The 21,517-nt window shown below is 37.2% G+C and overlaps 2 protein-coding genes across 2 annotated transcripts in view; both read left to right on the forward strand.

Moving 5' to 3' along the window:
• The first annotated feature begins 262 nt into the window (after window positions 1-262).
• On the forward strand, window positions 263-2,138 carry coa3b (cytochrome C oxidase assembly factor 3b). The gene is made up of 2 exons (XM_079382302.1): window positions 263-422; window positions 1,076-2,138. Exons 1-2 carry the CDS (start codon window positions 275-277, stop codon window positions 1,180-1,182), a joined length of 255 nt encoding a protein of 84 aa, XP_079238428.1. The 5' UTR covers window positions 263-274; the 3' UTR covers window positions 1,183-2,138.
• A 5,785-nt stretch (window positions 2,139-7,923) lies between these two features.
• The window catches only part of wnk4b (WNK lysine deficient protein kinase 4b), a 56,649-nt gene continuing 43,055 nt past the window's right edge, over window positions 7,924-21,517 (forward strand). The window contains exon 1 of the mRNA XM_079387199.1: window positions 7,924-8,919. Within this exon, the coding sequence (XP_079243325.1) occupies window positions 8,281-8,919 (639 nt within the window). The 5' untranslated portion in view covers window positions 7,924-8,280. The remainder of the gene's footprint in view (window positions 8,920-21,517) is intronic.

The following is a 21,517-nucleotide window of genomic DNA, read 5'->3' on the forward strand; positions in this document are numbered from 1 at the left end:
AACCTGGGCTTTATTTTATATAATAATATGATTGTATGTGATGGTTCCCCCTCTATCCCTAATTCATAGTAGAAATAGATTGTGAATTTACTTACTGATCCACAATCCGGAACAGAAGGGGGCGGTAATAACCGCCGTTAAAAAAATAATATAATTTCTGTCATATGCATAGTTACACAGTGACATCTCCTGGTTGTTGTCGAGGTATCTGACGTATCCGCGTTTGGATTATTTGATTGGTGCAGCGTTTAACGTCACAGAACACGAGACAAACATGGAGGACGCGTCCAAACACACACCTGCTCAGAAACAGCTCCTTAAAAGACAGCAGGAGCTGGAGCACTGGAAGAGGCACTCAAAACAACTGCGGAGCCGGAATTTGATCACGGGCCTGACCATCGGAGCCTTTGTGCTGGGCTTATGTATCCTTCATAGTTTCATAACAAAACCGCAAACTGCAGTAAAAACCAGTCGATATCGATAGTATTCAAGCTTTCCGACTCTCAGTTACTACAGTAAAGCTGGTATTTAAATTTTAGACATTTACTAGGGATATCTTGAAAACTCTAACGTTATTGCTTTTCATTTTATTATGATATCGATAGTATTCAAGCTTTCCGACTCTCAGTTACTACAGTAAAGCTGGTATTTAAATTTTAGACATTTACTAGGGATATCTTGAAAACTCTAACGTTATTGCTTTTCATTTTATTATGATTTTAAGGTAAAGCTATAATTAGCATGATGAATTTTCGTAAGAGTACAACGGACAGTGATTATGATATATGAAGGAAGTTAATTTTAAATAATGATTACCATAGTCGTTTACCAAAGGCATGGTATTACCATAGTAAAATAAATGGAAGCACCATGACTTTTGTGTTTTTGTAAAATGTTATTAGTGCATTTTCAGGTGAATAGAGACCTAAACATGTTTGTTCAGCCTCTATGAAAATGGTATGACAGAATGCCTACTCACCAACTATTAATAACTACAAATCAATTATTAACTACTAAGTTATAATATGTCTGGCTGTGTGACGTAATGGCCTTGACCCCTGCACCACTCCATCAGTCAGCTACACCATTCTCTCAGTCAAGCAGGAGAGAATCATGGATGAGATTGACGATGAGGCAAAGATCTTCGTCATGAAAGGCCCTCGGACAGGGGCCAACTCTTAGACGCTCCTCTGTTTCTCTGATGCCAGCTTTCCAATATTGGCAGGGCAGTTAACATTTGTCTCGCTGTTTGAGAATGTAGATCTCTTGAAACGTTATCAATGAACATATTTTCCGGTGGCCACATTATATGGCAAAAAGCCCTCGTGAACTTGTTAACTGTTGTGTTTTTCACTAAGGAATGATTTATTTTAATCATTCCTTGCCTGCCTTTTCTTGTGTTAGTTGCTGTAACTTAAAAATAAAACAAATGAATATTGAATTTGATGAGTTTTATTGGCTATTTCCAATGTGACGCATCCAGTTAATATTTCAGAACTGTTTGGTTTATAATATTCTATTGTATTCCAGTAGATGGCAGTATATAGTAGGAGGTGATAGCTAGTTTGTTTATACAGTATACAGGCATAGCTTGATAATCTTACAGGACACACTGTACCTTTCTGGTCACGTGTCACTCAGGACAAAATTGACTAGTTGTATAAAAGGCTTGATTTCCAGAGTCTCTGAGAAATCTGGAGAATATCATAACAAATGTCATAGATTAGTCATGTCATAATGAAAAATTGTACAGAATGTATTTAACGATCTGCAAAACCTTATCCCATAGAGCTATGTTAAATTGAACTTTTGCAGCCTTCTCCACTCTGATAGAATTCTTACTGGGGATGCTTAAAGGAATATTAAGTGTTGCTTACCTTTAAGATCAACTGTGGCATAATTTTGATCAAGTCGATTATGATTTTTTCTTCCATTTCTTGAAAGAAAATGTACAAATCTGGGATACAGTGAGTCACTTGTAATGGAAATGAATAGGGGCCAAACTAGAAACCTGGTTTTACTATTTAAATAGTATTTTATCAAGACATAAACAATATGCATTATGCATGTAATGATTTTTTTTAAAGAACTAGAAAAAATGCTTAACTTTTTGAGTAAAGTTGCATTGTATTACCATGATGATGCAATCACGCAATTTTTTTTTTTTAACTATTTCAATTGTTCAATGGTTACATGATACACAGTCGTGTGTGTGTGTTTGTGTTTGTTTGTGTGTGTGTGTGTGTGTGTGTTATGCTTGTTTTGAACCTAGAATATTCCTTTAAATGCAAAGGGCCATCACGATTTCGTGAGAATAACGTCATGACCTCTCTCACATGACCCACTTCTGTTGCATGATTATATATATATGTTGTCTCTCAATCTAACAAGCTGTTCTTAAGGTGAAATATGATTCGGGGAGGGGAGGGGTTGATTAGAACGAAGTGGAGGCAGGAGGCCCAGCTCATCACGGAGCAGCAATATGTTCATACTGATAAGCACACACACGCACACACAAGTCCTTCCTTCGAGTTTGTGTGACGTGAGGCTGTTCAGAGCCTCAGTCACAGCCATGCTGTATCACGCTCAAGGGGTCGGAGGTGTCTGCTCCATACAAGCTCATCTGTAGTTCTATTCTGGCCCACATTCATATCATCTTTATCATTTTTAATAAAATAAGGTAAAATGTTTTATATTTTATTACAGTTAATGTTTGAGTAACTGTCTTTTTGTTAGTGGTTTTAGTTTTCATTTTAGTTTTAGTCAAAAGAATAGATCACCCATATATTAGCATTTGCTTCATGAGAGTAGATTGGAGCCTCTGCAGTGAATGGGTGCCGTCAGAACGATCACAAAAATCCACAAGTTATCCACACAACTCCAGTCCATCCGTTGACATCTCGTGACATTAAAAGCTGCATGTTTGTAATAAATCGATAATAAAGTAACTTTTAATTTCTGGCCATTGCTTCAAGCTAAAATATGATCCCTCTATCCACAAAATTAGTTTTTCTAGTGAAAAAGTCATCTTGTCTGAATCATGAAAGAAATGTGCACAGATCAGTTACTGTTTATAAGTGCAAGTAGTCCAAAACAGTTTTAAACAAATATGTGTGTGGACAAGAGGGGATGGACTTGTTCACTGGAGGAATCATTATTATGGATTAGTATTTTGGCAAATTGATAAATAAAAAAATAGATAAAATGCCTTATCAATTTGTTTCATACAAACACAATATGTTAATTGATGGACTGGAGTCGTGGATGATTGTGACTTTTTTATCAGCGGTTTTGATTCTGACGGCACCCATTCACTGCAGAGGATCCATTGGTGAGCAAGTGATGTGCTAAATTTTCCCCAAATCTATTTCGACGAAGAAACAAACTCATCTACATCTTGGATGGCCTGAAAGTGAGTACGTTGTCAGCAAATTAAAAGTTTTGGGTGGAATATTCCTTCAATGATAATAACTCTACAGAATTTTGTGTGCTTGTTCTGATATTTCTTTAGATTGCATTTTAAGTGCATTGTTCATTTTGCAGGCTATAGGGATAATTCACTCAAAAGAGAAAATTGTATCATTATTTATTCACCCTTATGTTGTTTACTTCATTTTCAGACCTGTATGATTTAGTTTTTCTTCGCAAAATAACATTTTAAACAATGTTAAAAGACATGCCCCCCACCCCCCCCACCCCATACTGTCAAAGTCTATGGTGTCCAGTGTTTGTATATAAGTTGAGAATGAAAAAAGTATGACATAATTTATCCCTGTTCTGTTGCCCCAGAATGTTCAGCGCTCCTATGATCACTGTTGTCTAAAATGAACATAAACACTGTTGTCAAGTCACCTGCTGCTATGGATGAAACCTCGCCGGTGGCCCACTGGTACATGGCGATTTAAAGTTAATACTTAGATTATTTAAGCCAATAGAAACACAAACAGTCGGAAACAGATGACCTATGCTTGAGTGGCTAGACCCTTGCTGGCCCTCACACTTCTCTGTGATCACAATCAGTCCATGTCCTTTAATTGGGCATCAGCTCATTGCTAGGAGACTAAGCCATCATAACAAAGACACTTACAGTGAGAGAAACGGAGGCTGCTCGAAATAGCCACCATGAACATACACTGCAAAAAAAGCTTTTCTTACTTTACTTGAAATAATCTTATTTCAAACAGAAAACAAGATTATTTTTCTTACCCCATTGGCAGATTATTTTGCTTGTTTCGAGCAAAAACTCACTTAATTTTGAGTTGTTTTTGCTGAAACTTGTCTAGAAAATCCTTCTCGATTTAAGAATTTTTAGATATTTTGGCTGGAAACAAGACAAAAAATCGAAGTAAGAAAAGCATTTTTTGCAGTGTATAGAGATAAATAACTTGGTATGGAAAATGATCAGTGATTGTTAATAGACAAAGCAAAGAAAAAACAAGCAGTTTATTTGGATTGCTATGTGATATATGCATGCTGTATGTGAATGGGATAATATTAATAGTCACATGAATGCAATATAAGCATTGAGGGGTGAGAACCAGAAAGGCGTAAGTGACATTTCACCAGCTTTACAGGAGAGCCAAAACAAAATTTTTACCATAGTTTTATCTGACTTTGTGTACTGATTTCAGTTGTTTATAATACAAATTTGTACACTCATAGATGACATTACTATTGCCAGCAGAAAGAGCTAATTAAGAGCTTTCATTTGATATATATCTATCTCCATTTCACCAAAAATGTCACTTACGCCCTTCTGGTTCTCACCCTTCGTTATCATGTATTATGTTGTATTGACAGTCCTCCACTAAACAGCTATAGTGTGATACTGATGTGTATGGAAGTTTGGCATACATCTGAGCTTATATCAACATGGTGTGAAAAGGATTTAATTCCACCTGATGTCTATGTTTATGCAACTCTGATTCTGCTCATCAGCTGATCAGTTATTATTAGTTTCTGTTATGTGCTAGCTACTTACTGTAACACGATCGTGGGGTCATGACCACATCGAGGGGGACATGTCCTGCCCGATATTCAGATTAGTGGATGACTGATCCCATACCGATTCTTAAATTATTTTAGTCCCCTCCAACCTAAACATATAGTTATATTGTTGAATGTGCTTCAGGCTAATGGAATACAGCAGGATTGAATCATTCTCAGTTTTAAACTTGACTAACTACATGAATGTCATTAAGGATTCTGACTAATCATTCTCATGGGAGCCGCAGAAAAATAATTCCATCTGTTCGTTTTATTCACTTTTAAATGGGGAGGTTTTGATACTTTGGATTTGAGTTAAGTAGTCGTTTCTTGAATTCTCTGCTTCGTGATTTCAAAGGTCTGGGATTCCCTGCATTGAGTTGAACTTGTTGACTCTGTAATGATCTTGCAACCGACAAACCTTAGACAAAACTTAGGCAATAGCATGTGGCAAGACGTTTCAACATTTATTCCCTAAAACTAAAGTATTTTATAGGATTTTTATTTCTGATTTCATTTTAGATAATAGTAATTCTGATATTTTCAGCTCACTAGAAATTATTCATTATATTCTAGTTAGTACATTTTCTATTCAGTTATTCACTAGCGTTTATTAATTTGTTCATAGTCACTTTACCAATAGCAACAAGTAAGTTTTTCATTCTTACTAGTAATAAATGGCAAAACTTTATCTGTGCCCATATCAACTATGCCTGATAATAGCACTCACTGTATAATGAGTTTGAGCTTTTGCCTTCAGGTAGAAGATTTAAGGGTACCGGTGTTTTTTTTTTCACAAATAGGGGGAAAAAAGTATTTTATATCACAGGCAGTTAAGTTTTTAAATGAAAGATAGGTAAGAAAGAAGTTTTTTTCTTTTCTTTTTTTCTCCCCTTCTGTAAATGAGCAGGTCTCATTCAGTGTTTGTATTTTATTTATTTATTAACTTATTTATTTACTAAGTGCTGTGAAATTTATATCGTCCTACTGTGAAATCTATGTTGTTTTGTTAAAATTACAAATGACTTGCTTCTTGCTTCAGACCAAGGCTGCATCTCATTGCTAGTATTACTTGATCTTAGTGCTGCGTTTGACACTATAGACCATGACATACTCATAGATCGATTACAAAACTATACTGGTATTTAAGGGCAGGCTTTAAGATGGTTTAGATCCTACCTGTCCGATCGCTACCACTTTGTTCATTTAAATGGGGAGTCATCTCAATTATCACCAAAGTATGGAGTACCACAAGGATCTGTCCTAGGTCCTCTGCTATTTTCAATATACATGTTGCCCCTTGGTAATATTATTAGAAAATACGCGATCAGTTTTCATTGTTATGCTGATGATACTCAACTATATATCTCAACAAGACCAGATGAAACTTCTAAACTATCTAAGCTAATAGATTGTGTAAAAAATGTAAAAGATTGGATGACCAATAATTTCCTCCTATTAAATTCAGATAAGACAGAGATATTACTTATTGGACCAAAAAAACAGTACACAGAATCTCTTGGATTACAATTTGCCACTAGACGGATGTATTGTTACGTCCTCTAAAGTCAAAAATCTGCGTGTTATATTAGACAGCAACTTTTTTCCTTTGAAAATCATATTTCCCATGTTACAAAAACAGCATTCTCCCATCTTAGAAATATGATCATATTACCCCAATTTTACAGTCTCTGCACTGGCTACCTATTAAGTTCTGTATCATTTACAAAATATTATTACTTGCCTATAAGGCCCTAAATGGTTTAGCTCCTGCGTACCTAACTTGTCTTCTACCACGCTACAATCCAACCCGCTCCCTAAGGTCGCAAAACTCTGGACTTTTGGTAGTACCTAGGATAGCAAAGTCCACTAAAGGAGGTACAGCTTTTTCACATTTGGCCCCCAAACTCTGGAATAGTCTTCCTGATAACGTCCGGTGTTCAGATACACTCTCTCTGTTTAAATCTAGATTAAAGACACATCTATTTAGCCAAGCATTCACATAATGCATCTTATAATCTTGTACTGCAGTTATATCTGATCAAATGTACATTATTATTATTCTTTAGCTTGGGTTGAACAAATCATTTTTGCTTAGATGGAACAGCAGCTACGCTAATTATGTCTCTATTTGTGATTAACATCCCGTGGTAACTAGGAATTACAGAAGCTTTAGTCTGGATCCAACCCTTAAATGATCTGAGATGACCGAACACCTGAGAAAAGATAATGCCAACCCCTCAAAGGACCTCAGAGGATGCCAACGCTCAGACAACATACAGAATTACCTAATTTTGCCATAAGTTAAATATATTAAGGTTCTGCAAGATACAAATATATTGTGGAAACTTAATTTCCTGTAGAGCAGCTTTGCAATGATTTGTATCGTAAAAAGCTCTATACAAATAAACTTGAACTTGAACTTTGTCTTTTGTGAGAAACCGCATATGGAAACAAGCCACTGTAACAAAATTTCCCCAAGGAGATGAATAAAGTTACTACTACAATTTCCGAGGGTGAACTGAGGGGTTGATTTATTTGATTTTATTTATTTCAGATCCTCATGATTTAATGACACAAGTTTGCAATTTGTTACCCAGTTACAGATGCTTGTATCAAAAAAGTATTATTATTATTATTATTATTATTATTTATTGTTGTTGTTTTAAATAAATACTACTAATTGAAGAGACATAGTCACTTTGGCAACAAGCACTAATATCCAGTGAACATTGTGAAAGTGAAAGATACTTGTCATTATTAAAATGACTAGTTATTAAAAAACAATAATAAAGTATTAAATAATAAATGTTTCATCAGCTTGCCATAATAGACATATGTAATTTATCTGAGACGTGAGGGACTGCATTTATGGCATTGTAGCTTGACTGTGGTCCCTCTAATTACTAAGGTGTTTTTCCACGGGGAGGAGCAACCAGAGCAGCAGAGTAGCGTAGCGTACTAGACACTTGCGCTTGGAAAGCGAACGCAAAGCGTGCGCTCCGTGGACGCGCTAGAACGCCACGCCGTGATATTCTAATTATTAACCTACAGTTGATTGCTGCGTGATATTTCTACAGAACGTTAACTTGCGTTCGCATTTATTTCACAGTCGCGTTGATTTGTATAGGCTTTATATGGCTATATAGGCTAATCTGCATTGCGCTCTTGGAGAAGTTCGTTCTTGAACCTGTTGTTATGGTTTGGAGGGGCTAAATGTTAACGCATAGCTGTTATGGAGAAATTCTGGAACGCAAAGACATGTAATGCACTAGATTATGCGCTGCAGTTCTAATGTTAACTACACAGATATCTACTACAATGTCACAGGCTGAGGTTGACATGGCAGGTCTTGGCTTCCCGAAGTTGCCTGCGGGTTTTGACGCGGACTCGTTCTTCCCAGCGCGCCTGCCGCCGAGACGGAGGAGACACTCGGCGAACTCCAGGAGAAATGCCTACAGGATTAACAAACTCCACACCATGGACGTTGAGCCCCAGGAGAGCATCGCACCTCTGACAAAAACTCTTTCGTGGTCAGCCGACAACATTTTATCGGAAGGTGCCAACGAGGAGAAAAAGACGGACTCTTCTCCTCCAATGTCACCTGTCTCCAGCTCTACACCTGAGACGCAAGACTCGGACCCGCGGCCAGCTGATACCTGGGCTACCGAGGAGCCCAGCGCGCAGGAGGCTGATTCCAGCTCGGACTCGGATGAAGAAAACACCCAGAAGAAGGCTGTTTTGTCAAGAGCCCCGTTCGAGAGCAAACGCGAGCAGGAAGAAAAGGATGAGATTGAGACTAAAGCTGTGGCGACTTCACCTGATGGAAGGTTTCTGAAATTCAACATTGAGATCGGAAGGGGGTCCTTTAAGACAGTCTACAAAGGCTTGGATACGGAGACCACCGTGGAGGTTGCTTGGTGTGAACTACAGGTAAGAAGTTGTTCAGGTCAGTTTCTTTAATGGGGTTCAACTTTTCGGTCAGTAAACGTCTGGATGCTGTTGGTCAAGGTTCGAGTAACTCAAATTGCCGTGTGGCGCCCCTAGCGGCGTTAGGTAACTGTGAAATTGCTCAATCGGTAATTCTTTTATTAGCAACAACTGTATGTAGCAGTTCATAGATGTGCATTGGGTCACCAGGTCAGCAAGTGTTTTAGGAAGGGTTCTGTATGGTCACAGTCTTATAATGTTGAGGAGGTGGTGATGAAAAAGGGAGTAATTAAACTAATAAGACTCAGTTAGATAGCATTTAGATTGGCTTTGTGCCATACAATGACTGTCTATAAGGAATGGACGAACAATGCATTTATTATCTTTGCATTGTTAGTAATCAGGTGCATGTGTTCTTTAATGCAAATGAGAGTGACACTGATGTCAGGCAGTTTTCATCAGCATGTGACATTACAGTAAAAAGTCACATTTTTGTATTGATAGTAGGCTATACTGAAAATCATTATCTCATCCTAAGAGGCAAGATGTCATCACGTGGAGTGTCAATAGGATAATTAATGTGCGAGGCTCCAGACAGGAATGGCTTGGTCAAGGTATATGTCATGTTGAATGTTTTAGTGTTAAATATAGATGGGTTCATCTATTTTTATTTTCACCTCAGACAGTTATGAGTTTGAGCTTTACTCTAGTTTAATAATTTTGACTGGGTTGTCAAATACATTTTATTTTTAACTTTACAAACTGATGTTGATTGAATGGTCTGATCTATTTTACATTTTAGGTGCATGTTCTGATTTTTTTTGTACATTGAATCCAAAGCCTACACTCTAAAAAAAATGCTGGGTTAAATATAAATATTAAATATAACCCAGCGCTTGGTAAAATATGGATGAACCCAGCGATTGGCTTGTTTAGACCCAGCGGTTGGGTTACTGCCCAGAAGGTTGGGTTAAACATTTAAACCAACTGTTGGTTGAAAACAACCCAATCGCTGGAGTTGTCCATATTTTACCCAGCACAGGATTGTATTTAACCCAGCATTTTTTAGAGTGTAGAATTCTTCACTGTGCATTAGGAACTTTCTTCTCCAGTGCTGAAAGCTGTGTTGGCTATTATGTCCACAGTCCCGGGTAACCTGAGTATTGAGCACTGGACCTTCTCTCAGGCTTCCTTATGGTGCAATATGCAAGATGCCACATGCTGTGGTTACTAGGCAAATTGCTGGGGTCATTAAGTACATTTTTCAAGCAAACACTTGCATGCTAAAACATGTGAATGCTTGGCTAAATAGATGTGTCTTTAATCTAGATTTAAACAGAGAAAGTGTATCTGAACACCGAACATTATCAGGAAGGCTATTCCAGAGTTTGGGAGCCAAATGTGAAAAAGCTGTACCTCCTTTAGTGGACTTTGCTATCCTAGGTACTACCAAAAGTGCAGAGTTTTGCAACCTTAGGGAGCGGGTTGGATTGTAGCGTGGTAGAAGACACGTTAGGTACGCAGGAGCTAAACCATTTAGGGCCTTATAGGCAAGTAATAATATTTTGTAAATGATACGGAACTTAATAGGTAGCCAGTGCATATGTGCACACTACAGATGAAATTGGCCCACATCTGCAGCACAGATGTGATTCTAAGCAATACTTTTCAAATCTGATTTTGGCTAATTCAATAAATCCCCCTAGATCTGATAGAGTGTTTCTCATTTGTGACCCTTGACCACAAAACTAGTCATAAGTGTCAATTTTCTGAAATTGAGTTTTATATATCATCTGAAAGCTGAATAAATAAGCTTTCCATTGATGTAAGGTTTGTTATGATAGGATAATATTTGGCCGAGACATAACTATTTGAAAATCTGGAATCTTAGGGTGCAAAAAAATCGAAATATTGAGAAAATCGCCTTTAAAGTTGTCCGAATGAAGGTCTTAGCAATGCATATTACTAATCAAAAATTTATTTTGGATATATTTGCAGTAGGAAATTTACAAAATATCTTCATGGAACATGATCTTTACTTAATATCCTAATGATTTTTGGCATAAAAGAAAAATGAATCATTTTGACCCATACAATGTATTTTTGGCTATTGCTAAAAATATACCCCAGCGACTTAAAACTGGTTTTGTGCTCCAGAGACACATTTGGTCTGATTTGATAGGATCATGGATAACAAGAAAGGAAAACAATGCTGAATGCAAATTATAAAATGTAATGAATTGTATTTAGGATAGAGAATTACTGTAAATCAGGATAAGTTGCTTTCCATATCATTTGTTGTTGACATCAAAAGTTGACTGTCCGAACTCTTCAGGTATCACTTGGTAAAAGTTAACCAAATCAGCCAGATGCCAGCATGAACAGGTTGGGTGACATATACTCTCATCGTCGAAAAGAATGAACAAAGCTACGCCTCTGAAAGAAAACACAACCTAGACGACTTTCAGAACAGGTTCACTTGCAGTTATGATGATCATATTACTTAATATTATTTAAAAAATGTAACTATTATTATACTATTAATTTGTATTTTAATTTTATTTGGAATGACAAGATATAGGCTATACACACAAATAGCTATTAAAATGATCTGAGTACCCCTTAAAGTTAAGCTTTTCAAAATATTTTTGTTTCAAAACTATTTTGTTTCGATAAACGTTGTTGGGTCATCACTTTATGTCAAATTTGGGCTTTGAAACAAAGCTAGTTGAAAACTTCTACTGTACAAAGAGCTCAGCATAGACTTCAGTTCATGTATTTCTTTAACTTCACTCATCACTGTGCAGGTGCACATCACAATCTTCGTCATTCATTGCCAGTGGCACTTTTCTTGTACAAAACCGCTGTCAACACAATTACTGATGAATGCTTCTTTGGCTGTTTTATTCTTTTTCATTGATGCATTCAGGAAAATATAGCAATATATTGGATTTGAGTTAAAAAAAAATCTTTAAGGGAAAATTCACACAAACTTTATTTTCTCAGCCTTCACTTGTTTCAAACCTGTATTAGTTTCTTTCTTCTGTTGAACATAAAAGAAGATATTTTGAAGAATGTTTTGCAACCGAACAACTGCATGAGGGGTGAGTAAATGATGACAGAATTTTCATTTTGTGTGAACTGTCCCTTTAAGGCCTGTAATGTAGCTTTAGTGGAGGCATTGATTGTTCTGCTGACAGTGCTGTCTACAGCACTTGGACTCTTTCTTTGTACTTGCAGGACATGTTATCTGTCTCGTTAGAAAGGGATGCTTGTTAATCCTATGAACGGCCAGGAAAGTGGTTTTGTGACTTTCCCAGACTGCCGGCCCCCCGGTCATTCACAGAGAGCTTGTTTACCCCTCACAGTTTTATCTGAGAAAGCCATTCCTCAGCGACCCTTTATCCCGCAGTTCATTTTTCTGCCTGCTCATCACACCTCTGAATGCATCATTTACTGCCTGTGGCGTGCTCATTGAGCTAATTCTGTTGAAAGTGTAGAACATTTATTTTACCCAGAATGCAATGCCTAATTAGCTCGCTAAATGGTCGTCTGGTGGAGGGGAGCTGCCATGGTGACGGTGGCTTGTGACCACTGAGGATGGCTCCACGCTCTGTGAAAATGACACAGGCTTTGCTTTGAGACTTAAGGCGGTTAATGAGATTGACTGAAGTCTCTCACTCAGGGATCTGTCTTTCATGATGCTGACGTGAGGGGAGATCAAGGAAAAGATGAACTTAACACAGAGCTTGGCTCATTCAGTGCATGTGTGTTTAAGACCCCATGAGTGCTGCATATAATTTTAGGGGGCAGTAAGTTTTTACTTGTTATTAGTGTGGCACAGTTTTTTTTTTCAAATTAGTTTCAGAATAATATTTATTGTGAAAAGCGCTTTATAAATACATTAAAATTGAATTGAAAATGTTTATCATATTCAGATGTTGGGTAAAAAGTCTCTCTCTCTCTTTCTGCATATGTATATACATATATAATCTTATTTTTCATATTAGCCTTATTTTTAATTATTATTTTTAAATTATTTTTATTTTTATTATTCTTTTTATATTTTAATTTTATATATATATATATATATATATATATATATATATATAAAATTAAAATATAAAAAGAATAATAAAAATAAAAATAATTTAAAAATAATAATGTGATACTGTGATATATATATAACCTTAATTTTAAACATTTAAACATTTAAAACAGTTATTTTAAATTGTAATATTATTTCACAATATCACTGTTTTACTGTATTTTTTATCAAATAAATGTAGCATGAGGGGAGCATAAGAAACTTTCTTCAAAAACTAATAAAAAAATCATAATTATTCTGTAATTGTTCCTTTTGTCCAGTAGCGTGCGTGTTTTCACTATTGAAAATGTAGATTATAGATCTTATATTTCTAAAATTGTGTACATCTCAAATGTACTTGAAATATTTAATATATAATTAATATGATTTGTTTACTTGTAAACCATGTCCTGATAAAGTAAATGTGCTCTTTTAAACATATGGACTTATTCATCTGATTATGTTTACGTTCATGCGTATCTCTCTGCCTCATTTCTGCTGCTCGCTGATTAGAAACTGAGCATGCTGTGGTCATGTCTCACACTTGTTGTCTAATTCATAGATCCACGTGGCTCAGCTGTGGGGTCTGATATTTTGTTTCCTGTAGAGAGGGGCACATGGGTGGAGATGAAGGGGCTCACATGTCTGCCAGGTGGTCGAGCTGGATAGCGATAGAATGTAATTGACAAGCTGCATAGAAAGAGGCCATTGGCCGCAGAACTTGGGGGAGGGTGGAAGTATTTCAAAGTGTGCAACAGATGGTCTGCACTGTGTTCATAGCTATAGATTAAGGTCAGTCAGTTGTGTAGGTGGGTTCATGTAATGAAATCCGAGTTTGATATAATTACAATTATTTAATGTTTTAAAATCATAATTATTCTGAACTTTGAACCGATAGATTAAACATATAATTTTTTTCTTGTTGTACATTCATGTCCAATTTTTTTTTTTTAAACGGACGGAGCTGCAGGCTTGTGGCTTTTGAAGGTGGATTAACTCAGAAAAAGTAATTCCCTCCCAAGCATTCATCATCTTTCTGAGCTGCAGGCTGCATATGAGTTTACCAGCTCCCCAAGGCTTTAATAACCAGCCTGAATGTTTCTTGAGTTTCCCTTTAATGAACTGCTTCACACACTCCTTCAGTCCCTAATTTTCAGTGTAACTAATTTTCCTCTGTGTCAAGTCAATATTTTTCCTTTATAACTGTGATTATAGATAGCAGTGCTTGAATACAACCCATTGTAATACAGCACAGCAGGTGGATTTCACCAGCTGATCCTTCTCATTTCACACCCTTTATCTCACTGATTCCAATGAAGTCAGACATGAAACGCATTCATAAAAGGATAAAGGCAACAACAGCTGGTTAAAAGAAAATTTGTTGCTCAACACATAATTGGAGGGCTGAGGCCGTGCCTTGCTTCGCCACACGTCCTGCTCTTGAATGACACTCTTCATTTTTCATCATTGTAGAGACTTCTCACACAAAGGCTGTGGCCTGAAGGCTTGTGGCATCAGTTGCACAGCATATCAGTTTTTTCCCAGGCAGAGACTATATCGTGCTTTTTTTTCTTTTTGATTTCCAAGTGACTTCTCACAATGAGACGAGGTCCCTCAGTTTTGGAGTCCACAAAACTGGTGTTCGAGTTTTGTACACGGATAGATAGATAGATAGATAGATCTTCAAAACTACAGAACTTCAAAGTTTCATGTTTAATTCAATGTTAAACTGAAACTGTGAAACTGTTTCTAAGTAAATCCTACACCGTTTTTTTCAGTCTAGCGTATTCTTAAATTATTAAATTAAATGATAAAAAATACACATTTAAAATGATTGTTTTTCTCTCGCTTTCAAGAAAATGAGCTTGGTTGATGACTTATCTAGCACTAAATATTTGTCAACATCTTATATTGTATATATTTTAAAATTGATAATATAATTTACATCACATCCCATTTAGTTTACATGTGTTTTGTAGTTTGTTGCTGGGGGTATTTGGAGGATTTTCTTATTCTAGAGGGAATTTTATTGCACAAAAGTCTGTACACCTGTGTAAACAAGATGAGCCATCAGTATGTTTGGTTCATTTTCTTGTATATATTATAATGCTAAGTATATATACAGTGCTGCTTGAACGTTTGGGAACCCCTTGCAGAATCTGTGAAAATGTGAGTAATTTTAACAAATTAAGAGAGATCATACAAAATGCATGTTATTTTTTATTTAGTACTGTCCTGATCAGAGTAAGATTACATTTAGTCTTCAAGACCAAAAAATGGCTGAAATTATAAAAAACAAACAAAAAAAAAGTTCTTAATACTTTGTGTGGGTTACCTGGATGATCTACATTTGTGTTTTGTCTTGTGATGGTTGTTCACGAGCCCCTTGTTTGTTCTGAACAGTTAAACTGAGCACTGTTCTTCAGAAAAATCCTCCAGGTCCTGCAGATTCTTCAATTTTCCAGCATGTTTTGCATATTTGAACCCTTTCCAGCAGTGACTGTATGATTTTGAGATCCATCATTTCACACTGAGGACAATTGAGGGACTCAAACACAACTATTAAAAAAGGTTCAAACATTCACTGATGCTCCTGAAGGAAACACGATGCATTAAGAGCCGGGGGGTGAAAACTTTTGAATTTGAAGATCAAGGTAAATTGTACTTAATTTGTCTTCCGGGAAACATGCAAGTATCTTCTGTTGCTTCCGAAGGGCAGTGCTAAATGGAAAAAAAAGTTATGTTTCTACAAAATCAGAAAGATTTGGACATCTTCATTATGTTCAAAAATTCTTCAAACAATAGTAGATGATAATTAGTTGTGTGAGTCACACATTAAAAAAAATCTCCATCTGTCTGTATAGTTGTTTCAGCAGTGCAACATTCCTCTTAATTGCAACTTCCTTTGGCGGTGGTGTTGGTCACCCGCTGTTTTATGAGGCATGTATGTAGCTCAGACCCAGAATGCTGTATTTCATATGAAAGTATCAGCAGGTAATGAGGTGTTATCACCACCAGCCATGAGACTGACGGCAGATGACTTTAACAGCTGACGTTGTATGTGACTGATTAATATTAACTTTATCTTAATATCATCTTCCATTGGCATCAGATACTTCATATTCATATTTATGGGCGTCTTGGAGATTATATTGCTTATGACTTTCAGTCTGCAACATTACAACTAATTGCGCTCAGAAATTCTAATATGCACTACCTGTCAAATATTTGGAATATTTAAGACGTTTTTGAAAGAAGTCTCTTATGTTTACTGAGGCTGAAATTATTTGAGAACAATGACATAGAAAACAATTAGTAAAGACATGTGTAATGTTATGAAATAATTCTGCTTCACATAAATGCTGTTTATTGAATTTTCTATTAATCAAAGAATTCTGGAAAAAAATGTGTCATGGTTTTAGGCACCAAAAAGTTTTTCTGCATAACCATTAGTAATAAATGAGCACCAGTAATAACTGATAATAATTGTGCCCCGAATCATAATATCAGAATGATTTCTGAAGGATCATGTGACACTGGGGACTGGAGTGACGGATGCAGAAAATGTAGCTTTGCCATCACAGGAATAAATTATATTTTAAAATAATAAAACAGAAAATGGTTCTTTTAATTTGTAATAATATTTCACAATATAACTGCTTTTACTGTATTTTTGATCTAATGCAGTCTTGGTGAACAAAAGAGACGTCTTTCAAAAACATTAAGAAATCTTAAAGGAACACTCCACTTTTTTTGAAAATAGGCTCATTTTACAACTCCCCTTGATTTTTACCGTTTTTGAATCCATTCAGCCGATCTCCGGGTCTGGTGGTAGCACTTTTAGCGTAGCTTAGCATAGATCATTGAATCTGATTAAACCATTAGCATCGTGCTCAAAAATGACCAGAGTTTCAATATTTTTCCTATTTAAAACTTGACTCTTCTGTAGTTACATCGTGTACTAAGACCGGTGGAAAATGAAAAGTGCTACCGCCAGACCCGGAGATTGGCTGAATGGATTCAAAAATGGTAAAACTCTACTGTTTAACTCTAGGGGATTTGTAAAATGAGCCTATTTTCAAAAAAAGTGGAGTGTTCCTTGAATAATTCCAAACTTTTGACCAGTAGTGTAGATCCAAAGGTGTTTTCTGTATCTTGACCTTGGCTAATATGAGTACACATAATATCTAAAAATTGTATCTTTTGTACATGCAAACAGGTTTAAAGTCTTTTCCCTGATGGATACATGAGACCTTTCCACCTGTTTGTACTTTAAACAAAATATGGCTCTGCCCTGCCCTTGTTGCTTAATGCCAGCAAGACTGGGAAACCAGACACCAAACGCAGGGAAATACTGTTCTTGTGACAGGTTTTCTGTCTTCAGGCATCTCATTTAATGATTAAAGAGACAGCTCACCCAAAAAAATGAACATTTTCTCATCATTTACCTCAAATTGTTCCAAACCTATACGAGTTTCTTTCTTCTGTTGAAAAAAAAGAAGATATGTTGAAAAAAGTAACCAAACAACTGACGGCAGCCATTGACTTCCATAGCATGGAAAAAAAATTCTTAGAAGTCATTGGCTATACTGTCAACTGTTTGGTTACCAGCAATCTTACAAATATCTTCTTTTGTGTTCAACAGCTGAAAGAAACTGGAACAAGTGGAAAGTGTGTAAATGGTGACAGACTTTTCATTTTAGGGTGAACTATTCCTTTAAACACTGGCGATTCTGAAAGAGAGCTGTGAGAATATGGGCAGCATTTAGCCTTAGTCTGTACTTGAGACAGATACAGTAACATTGTTTGTGAGCTAAAAGTTAAATACACTTGACAAACTGGTTTGAAATTAAATCTTTTTGCAAATAAGCAGTAAATGACCCATGACATAGAACAAGTCTTAGCTTCAGATAGCACCTACATATACATTTTTCCACCTATAATTGATTTCAGAACCCGCCCCTAAATGACACGTCTAAATAAACTGAACTATGGTTGGTCACTTAACATGTCAATCAAATTGTTGTCTCTTCCTGTATAATTGGGCTGTTTTTGACAAGAATAAGGTCAGTGTTGGGGAGTAACTAGTTACATGTAACGGAATTACTTAATTTAATTACAAAATAAAAGTAAGTAGGGGGAAGTCGTGGCCTAATGGTTAGAGAGTCGGACTCGTAATCCAAAGGTTGCGGGATCGAGTCTCGGACCGGCAGGGATTGTAGGTGGGGGGAGGGAATGTCCAGCGCTCTCTCCACCCTCAATACCTCGACTGAGGTGCCCTTGAGCAAGGCACCGAACCCCCAACTGCTCCCCGGGTGCCGCAGCATAAATGGCTGCCCACTGCTCCGGGTGTGTGTTCACTGCTGTGTGTGTGCACGATGGATGGGTTAAATGCAGAGCACGAATTCTGAGTATGGGTCACCATACTTGGCAGTATGTCACTTCACTTCACTAATTGTAATTAGTTGCAGTTACTAAGAAAAAATGTGTAATTAAATTACAGTTACATATGAAAATGCTAAAGATTACAAAGGGGGTTACATCTGATTTTTTTCAAACACACTCCCACATACAGATTTAATTGATTTCTGCAGTGACTGCTCTAAAATATGAAACACCAATGTTTAACCCATCCAAATGCACAGACACTGTGAACACACACCCGGAGCAGTGGGCAGCCATATTGCTGCGGCACCTGGGGAGCAGTTGGGGGTTCGGTTCTTGCTCAACAGTCTCACCTCAGTCATGGTATTGAACATACACTGTAAAAAAAGATGGTCTCCGCTTCCTTCCATTATAGAAAAGTGAAGCCAAAACATCTCAATATGGCCGCTGCCATCGTGAGTAAATGACGTCATTTGGAGCCAAGTCTGCGCAATATACATTAGTTTGGAGCCCGAGTCTGCGCATAGATTCGTTTGGAGCCCGAGTCTGCGCAGTATAGACTCGTTTGGAGCCCGAGTCTGCGCAGTAGAGATTCGTTTGGAGCCCGAGTCTGCGCAGTAGAGATTCGTTTGGAGCCCGAGTCTGCGCAGTAGAGATTCGTTTGGAGCTCCTAGTCTGCTCAGTAGAGATTCGTTTGGAGCCCGAGTCTGCGCAGTAGAGATTCGTTTGGAGCCAGAGTCTGCGCAGTATAGATTCGTTTGGAGCCAGAGTCTGCGCAGTATAGATTCGTTTGGAGCCCGAGTCTGCGCAGTAGAGATTTGTTTGGAGCCCGAGTCTGCGCAGTAGAGATTCGTTTGGAGCCAGAGTCTGCGCAGTATAGATTCGTTTGGAGCCCGAGTCTGCGCAGTAGAGATTCGTTTTGAGCCCGAGTCTGCACAGTAGAGATTCGTTTGGAGCCAGAGTCTGCGCAGTAGATATTCGTTTGGAGCCCGAGTCTGCGCAGTAGAGATTCGTTTGGAGCCCGAGTCTGCTCAGTAGAGTCGTGAGGCGGAGCCGCGGAATCAAACTCTCGCCCAAACTCCCGCGAACCCAATCAACCACAACGACACGCCCCGTTTTTATAGCATCAAATTACTAGCTAAAATCAAACTTACCACAAAAACGAACAATTGAACATATATCAGCGTCATAACAACTATCTTAAATGACCAAAATTATATTTTGGAAAATTGTATTGGAAGTGTAATAAATTTTTTTGTTATGACTCAAGTCCCATTCGTTTACATGGAGAGGGCGGGGATTCTGACTGCAGCCAGCCACCAGGGGGCGATCAAAGATCCCACAGCTTCACTTTCCAGTACGAGTGAGACATTTACATTACATTTACATTTATTCATTTAGCTGACGCTTTTATCCAAAGCGACTTACAATTGTTATAAATGTCAGAGGTCGCACGCCTCTGGAGCAACTAGGGGTTAAGTGTCTTGCTCAGGGACACATTGGTGTCTCACAGTGGATTCGAACCCGGGTCTCTCACACCAAAGGCATGTGTCTTATCCACTGCACCATCACCACCCCCAACACCCCCAATATTGAAGGTGGAAGAGAGTGCTGGTTATTCACTCCAAAATCAAAATGGCTTGATAATTGAGACTGTTTAGGTTTTCGGGGGATTTAAAAAAAGGGCTTTTTATCATTTTAAAATTTTTATTATTGTAGGGTGTCCACACACTGCCAAGAGGCATTTATATGCAAATGAAGATATTTGGCATCCAATGTCTCCTTTCAAATTAAAATATTATAATCCTTATTCAAGTGATGAAGGATTTCGAAAGTCTGACAGTAATCAGTGTTGAGTTCTGCTGTAAGGTTAACCCTGTCTGCTTTACATGTTTGAAAGTGAATAACAGTTGAAAACATTAGGAATTTAGAAAAGTAATCAAAAAAGTAATCCGTTACATTACTTTAATAAAGTAATTGAAAAGTTACACTACTTATTACATTTTAAGTAGGGTAACTTGTAATCTGTAACCTATTACGTTTCCAAAGTAACCTTCCCAACACTGAATAAGGTGCATTGTGGACATGGACTTTCAGAACTAGGTTAGGATTTCACCACTGTAAATCACGAGAAGAGATTTGGCTGAACCAGATGGAAGAAGTTTTATTGGCTTTTAGCATGTCTTCCTCTCTGAAATAGTGTCATATTTTACAGTGTCCTCTGACGTGGACATTTTCCAGATATTATGTGTCAGTGAGGAGCCAGTGGGATTAGCAACAGGTGAATGCAAGCTTTTCTTACAGTAGAGTTGCTATTGATGCTATCTCATCAGATCTGTTGCTGTTGGAAAGTGGCCAGGGCTGGATCCCGTCTGTCTGTCACAAGATGCAACCCAATCATACCTGGTTCTTTTCGTCGTAATAGCTATATTGCCTGTTACAGTTCAGTACAGGTGTTAGAATGGCTGTCTCCTTGAAGCAGATCCTTATTAGTGTTCAACAGAGGAATTTCTGGCTCTGTTTTGACTCCCTTAAACATTTTATAAATGGATCTGAGCTGGTTTTAGTCATGCTATAGATAGGTTAGTCTGTGTGAATGAGATAACATATGCAAAATAGGCTACGCAAACCATTATCATTGTTGCATAACCATTTATATATCAACACTCCCTTTCCTCACCATTGACAAAAATACACCTGTGAGCATTAAAGGGATGAGGAGTTTCTGAAACTTTTTTTTGTGCAACTTTTGTACACAGAGTCTGTAACACTGTGTATTTTTGTGTAGTGACTTAAAAACATGTGACGTCTGTGTGTCTTTTGAGATGACATCAGATCTGGTGTTGATCACTCGTTTACAGTAACATGAGTATTTTAGTACAAAGTGTTGCAAATTCAGATGAGTCAGAAGAAAAGGTTGTCGTATATCTGGATCCTCAACATTGTGTGGCCTTTTCAATATGCGAGCCATTATATTTTTAATATGGTTGTAAATATAATAACTTGATTGAATAAATGACATGAGATTAGTTAACCATTACCTGTATAGTTGCTTATATTGAACGTAGATGGAGGAATACGTTATTTTTTTTTTTTTAACGGTTTTTAATGTTTATGTTAAATTATTTT

The sequence above is a fragment of the Barbus barbus genome (genome assembly GCF_936440315.1).
Source record: "Barbus barbus genome assembly, chromosome: 3".
Classification (NCBI taxonomy): Eukaryota; Metazoa; Chordata; class Actinopteri; order Cypriniformes; family Cyprinidae; genus Barbus; species Barbus barbus.